Below are 6,000 nucleotides of genomic sequence, written 5' to 3'. Positions count from 1 at the left end.
TTAAAGGTGGCTCTGATCTGGGCCCATATTAATACATGTTGTGTCTCATGAGCAGACAGTGTGGATACAGGGATCAGGGTGTAAGTGGAAGAGGCTCTCTGAACATTTAATCACCATAGGAACTGGATGATGGATTTGGTCAAGAAGTAAACAGGTCCCCAGAAAATGAAAGCTATATTCATATGTCTGTGTGACGTTTGAGGCTCTATAATGATACTGTAAATGACCATTACTGATAATAGATTTCTCCTCAGCTCCAATAGCTTTTCCCAATAACTGACACACCAAGAACAAGGAGACATATAATATTATATTTATTATATTCCTATACCCAGCCCGGCCCTCTACTCTCCTCTATTCCCATTTGGTGCTGACTGGAAAAAGCTACACTGTCAATTGTACATTTACATAACCCCGCCTCTCCTCCTCGTCCAATGGATTTCAAAGCCCGTTTCGGGAAAGTAAGAGAGAAGCGATTGGTTACTGATCCTGTCAGTGAGGCTGTAGCCCCTCCCACTCGGTAGTGCTGGTGCCGGTGCTGGAGAGGTGAGGCGGGAGAGCGGGAGGAGGCGGTAACCGGAGGCAAAAGGAAGCGGCGCCTTTGCGCTCAACAGCTGGAGAGACACCGGGTGAAGTTTGTTGTTTTGGTTGAGACTTTGGATCCAGACTGTTGTTGTTTGTCATTGAGAAGCAGCAGGAGAGGCTTGTTCCTTTATAGCAGCATCACCCTTATAATTATAATAGGTTAAGGGAAAGTGATGCTCAGGGAACAATAAGGAGGGGCACTTGGGGAACAAGAGATTGAGCCTGTAGAGTAGCACTGAGCTTGGGCCATGGAGTGTCAGCTTGGCTTATAGAGTCTGGGCATGATAATAGTCACTTGTCATAGAGAGGCAGAGTATGATACCATTGTGTCTGGTGTATAGTACTCACCCTGGGGTACAGTATGAGGGGTACAGAGTGTTAGGGGTATAATAGTGAGCTTGACATAGATATGCAGGGTGTGATAATCAGGGCAGCCATGGGGGGGGGGACAGGGGGAGAGTTGTAGGGGTTCGAGGGTAAGGGGGGCCCGGCCACGCCACACTTACTTGATTAGCCGGGTCCCCCATCTTTTTGAGAGCTGCTGACTTCGGGAAGGCATGGAGGTTTAAGGGGCCCTGGCCACCAATTTTCTTATAATGTGGGGCCGTGGCCACCAATTTTGGCCACCAATTTTTTTTCCTCATGTGGGGTCCTAGCCACCAATTTTTTTGTTTTTTACTGTGTGGTGGGGAGGGCGGACTTGTAGGTGGGGCTTGCGGTGGGCGCAAAAAATTTTGTTGTATGGGGCCCTGCGATTTCTGATGGCGGTCCTGGTGATAATAGTGAGATTAGCATATACTCTATAGAGTATAGTAGTAGTGACTTTGGGGCAGAGAGGGTAACTAAAATAATAGCGAGCTTCATGGCATAGTGAGTCAGGCTAAGTCACAGTGAGCTATGGGTGAGCTGATCACATGGTAAAACAATGGTGAGCTTGGGGACAGTGAGAGACAAAGAGGAAGATATTGTGAGCTTGTGGCCAGAGGAGGTTATATGGTAAGACAGCAGTGAGAATCGGGGAAGAGAGTTAGAGGGTAAAATAGTTGGGGTAGACAGACGTTAGAGAGCTTGTGGACAGACTGAGAGCTAGCAGGAGATAGATAGAGAGAGAGAGAGAGAGTAGCAGGAGACCTATAGAGCTAGCAGGAGACACAGAGAGTAGCAGGAGGCAGAGAGAGAGAGAGTAGCAGGACAGAGAGAGAGCACTACTGGGACAATGAGAGAGAGAGAGAGCTACTAGGACACAGAGAGAGCTACTGGGACAGAGAGAGAGACATATTAGGACAGAGAGAGACAGAGAAAAAGCTATTAGGACAGAGAGAGAGAGAGAGAGAGAGCTACTGGGACAGAAAGAGAGAGAGAGAGCTATTAGGACAGAGAGAGAGAGAGAGCTACTGGGACAGAAAGAGAGAGAGCTATTAGGACAAAGAGAGAGAGAGCTACTGGGACAGAAAGAGAGAGAGAGAGAGCTACTGGGACAGAAAGAGAGAGAGATAGAGAGAGAGCTAGCAGAAGACAAAGACTGTAGAGATAAAAATAATGATTTATTAGAGAAAAATAGAGAAAGAAATTAGGTGCGGTGAGAAGAGAGTGCGTCGAGAAGGAACTGCTAATAGAGAGGGAAGGGATAAAAAGGAATGCATTTACAGGGGGGAGAACATAGGACGGTAAGAAAGTGAGCTTAGAGCGCAGAGAGAAGGAACAGAGATACAGCAGAGAAAAAAGAGAGAGGGAGTTGGGGACAGTGCAAAAACAGAGAGAGAGAGAGAGAGTGTAGGGGAAAATAAAGTGAGCTGGGAGCAGTGAGAGTGCCAGAATTATAGAGCAGTAGCTGGAAGCAGAGTGTGGTCAGGTACAAAAAAGTGAAAAGGGAGCAGAAAGCGTGAGAAAGCAAAAAACAGAGTGAGATGGAGCTAATCAGTGAGAGTGTGTGAGGAGAAACAGAGAGAGCAAGTGTCAGAGAGGAGAAGGAGCACGCAGGAGAAGGGGGCAGGGAGCACTCAGAGAAAGAGAAACAAAGGTAGAAGGTATCAGCAGAATCCAAGAGAGACAAGGAGAGAAGGGAGGAAAGAAAACAGAGAGAAAGCAAGAGAACATCTCAGACAGGAAAACGGGTGAGAGCAAGGGATAGAACAAGAGACCACTAGACGGGAGAATCTTGGAGAAGCAGTCTTTAGAGAGTCGTGCCTTTGGGAGAAGATAAAGGGAGCTCACAGAAAGCTGGGGGTATTGCCTTTATTCTAGCTGCTGTAGTCCCTGGACCATAGCTTTTTCTCCTGGAGTCTCTGTAATCCGGGCTTCACTGTTGCCTCATTATACTTAGTGACCTCTCCACTGCCACCTTACTTATTGTCCCTTCCTGCATAGAAGGTGACGGGAGTTGACATCAGTATGTCGCGAAAGAAGAGCCAGAAGAGTAAGGGCAGCAACTCCCCCGCTTCTTGTGGCATCCCACCAGCCAAAGAGAATGGCAAGGTGGGCTCTGATGCCCACTCCAACGGAATGGCGCTGTCCGGGCGCCCGTCTCTCAGCAACAGCGGGGAGTTTTATGACATCACTTTCAAGGTAAGATGATACTTCCCAACTCCCTGCAGCCTACTACTTGTTCAGTTCTTGAGGCTCAGCATTTGTTGCATGTCACCGTTTCATACACACTTTGTTAGCTGTCTGGTTGCTGGGAGTTTTACTTCAACATCTGCATCGTTGCTGGGAGTTGTATCCCCACAACATCTGAAGGGCTGACGGTGGCCAGTGCTATTATTATTATCCTTTATTTATATAGCGGCAACATAGAACTCAGCTGTCCTCCGGGTCTTACATTCCTCTGGCTTCTGTTACATTGTTCAGGAGTCATAACCAGCAGTGCAGAGACTATAAAGAGCCAGCTACTGCATTACATTTTTACAATTACGTTTAAAACTATGTCTAATGGAAAACATTGGGAAGTTGCTTAGAAAGACATTTTGGGTGGGTAGAGATCCCCCTAAAAACCGTGTCCCCCCTGATTTCTATAGTCTCTTGGGGGTTGCTTAGAATTGTAATTCAGCCCCATGCCAGGGGTCAGCAGATTGGGCACCCTTTTGCTGGCAGATTTCTATTCCTTCCCTGGTTTGCCCTGTGGCTAATCTGTGTACATTGTTCTGTTGATCTGGTTTTGAGGTCGAAGGCCAAGCCGTAGCGGAGGCATCAGATGTGAGATCTGCGTACTGATCCGTCAGAGGTGAAACGGCGACCTCTGCTTGACTCGATCCTAGAGCAGTGACGGGCAATGTAGGGTGCTCCCGATGTTGCTGAACTATAACAGTTGCAGCTCAGCCAGCTATTTAGTCGGATCTACCGTCTAGATCTATTGGGGTCTTCTGAAAAGTTCTCATTGTCCAGCTCACCTAAGCAGCGTTTTGTTTTGTGAGCCTGAGAGTGCGCTTGTGGCTCTCTTATTGCTAACATTGGGATTTTACATGTATATTTCCGTGAGCAAAATGCCCTAAACATGATGAATATCAAGTTTACGTGCCCTCTCCTGGTTTTTATAGTGAGTAGGGGGAGCACTTTATTTATTAGATCACGGAACGTTGAGCTTGTCACGTGTTGAGCCCCTCGAGACAAACAATCCAATTCCATTACTTTGATTAAACCATTGGCTTTATATGGGAATCAGGGACAGCCAGTCTGCACAACAATTCCCAGAAACCATTCTGGGCACATGCATTGGAAGGTAGTTTGTATGCAAACAACCTTTTAATCAGATTTTTTTTTGTTGAACTACAAATCTCAGCCTGTTCGGTGTGCTGGGATTTGTGAATTGCAAACTTCTGCAGGGTTATAAGGTATAGGGCGTTAGAGCTCGGTACCATTACATTGCAGATGCAGCCATTGTTTTCCAATTAACATTTTACTTTTTTCAGGGGACCAGAAAAAAAAATGGTGTAAAATCCAGGAACATGCGAAATCAGGGAAAATACATTATTAGGGATGCGCCGAATCCAGGATTCAGCCAATATTTGGCCTTTTTCAGCAGGATTCAGATTCGGCGGAATCCTTGTGCCTGGCCGAACTGAATCTGAAACCTAATTTGATTATGGAAATTAGGGACGGGAAAGGAAAGCACGTAACTTTTTGTCACAAAACTTTTTTCAGGGGACCAGAAAAAAAATGGTGTAAACATGTGAAATCAGGAAAAATACATTATTAGGGATGCGCCGAATCCAGGATTCAGCCAATATTTGGCCTTTTTCAGCAGGATTCGGATTCGGCGGAATCCTTGTGCCTGGCCGAACCGAATCTGAAACCTAATTTGCATATGGAAATTAGGGACGGGAAAGGAAAGCACGTAACTTTTTGTCACAAAATGTTTTTTTTTCTTTTTCCCTTCCTGACCCTAATTTGCATATGCAAATTCGGATTTGGTTCGGTATTCAACCGAATCTTTCATGATAGATTTGGGAATTCGGCCGAATCCCAAATGTAGATTTGGTGCATCCCTGTACATCATGCATTATATGGTGGGACCAGGAAAAAATAAACAGTGTATAATGTGGGAAAACTTAAAATTAGGGGATGTAAAATTGAGGTTTTACTGCACAGTGGTTATTTTTAGTAATTTACCAATAACTAGGCAGGGAGTTATAGGGATTCTGCAGGTCTATGAATAGAAGCTGCCATATTGCTTGCATTTGCAGAGATATACTCAGACTTTAGTACAACAGTACCCCTTGGTCATGAAAACATTACAAGCTTCACAAAGCTTCTTCACATTTTGTCCCCAGATGTTGCTTGACTGCAACTCCCAGAATGCATCTGGGGAGCCAAGGTTAAACAAAAACTGCCTTAGGAGAATGCATGTGCTGACAGAAGCTGTGTACACGTGTGCAATGTTCTGTAGGAGGCATGATGCCCTTTAGATACATTATAGACATCAAAAAAAAGCTGCTGGGAGTTGCTGCTCCATATACAGAATGTGAGACATGACAGAGCTTCCTGGTTGGAGCTGTCCAGGACTGCGGTGCTGAAATGAAACAGGCCATTTGTTCTCTGCCTTCTAACTGTCATTTTCTGCTGCCTAAACTTCCCCTCTTTAATATTGACCCTGCCAATGTTCTTTTTTTAGGGGCCAGTTCTATTTGAATCAACTAGTGGTAACAGGGACTGGCTAATGGGGGGGGGGAAGGGAGGGCTAGCTGCTTGCCAAACACAGGAGCCCCATCTGAAGCAGAGCTGATTTTCTAACTGTCAGAAGCAATAGAGACAATGATTGAGATTGATGATCCATTGGATATTGTGGTGCTCTTTTATTAGACGTGGAAAAATGATGCAGCCTCACAGGGTTGTACTGGGCTTTTCAGTTTATATGTTGCCTGCTAGAGCTGTGTGATCTGAGCATCTTGTTCTGTTCCCCCGACATCTGCCTGAAACACC

General features: G+C 45.7%; 1 protein-coding gene across 2 annotated transcripts in view; it reads left to right on the top strand.

Moving 5' to 3' along the window:
• Positions 1 to 480: 480 nt before the first annotated feature.
• Positions 481 to 6,000, top strand: part of LOC108701655 (ras-related protein Rab-26-like) — a 157,765-nt gene continuing 152,245 nt past the window's right edge. The window contains exons 1-2 of one of the 2 annotated variants that reach the window (XM_018236579.2): positions 481 to 629; positions 2,956 to 3,150. In XM_018236579.2, coding sequence (XP_018092068.1) covers positions 2,977 to 3,150 — 174 coding nt within the window. In that variant the 5' untranslated portion in view covers positions 481 to 629; positions 2,956 to 2,976. Of the gene's footprint in view, positions 630 to 2,952; positions 3,151 to 6,000 lie in introns of both variants that reach the window. The other variant, XM_018236578.2, reaches the window with a different exon arrangement.

The sequence above is a fragment of the Xenopus laevis genome, chromosome 9_10L, assembly GCF_017654675.1.
Source record: "Xenopus laevis strain J_2021 chromosome 9_10L, Xenopus_laevis_v10.1, whole genome shotgun sequence".
Lineage (NCBI taxonomy): Eukaryota > Metazoa > Chordata > Amphibia > Anura > Pipidae > Xenopus > Xenopus laevis.
Note: the sequence above shows the minus strand (reverse complement) of the source record. Positions and strands in the feature narration are given on the sequence as shown.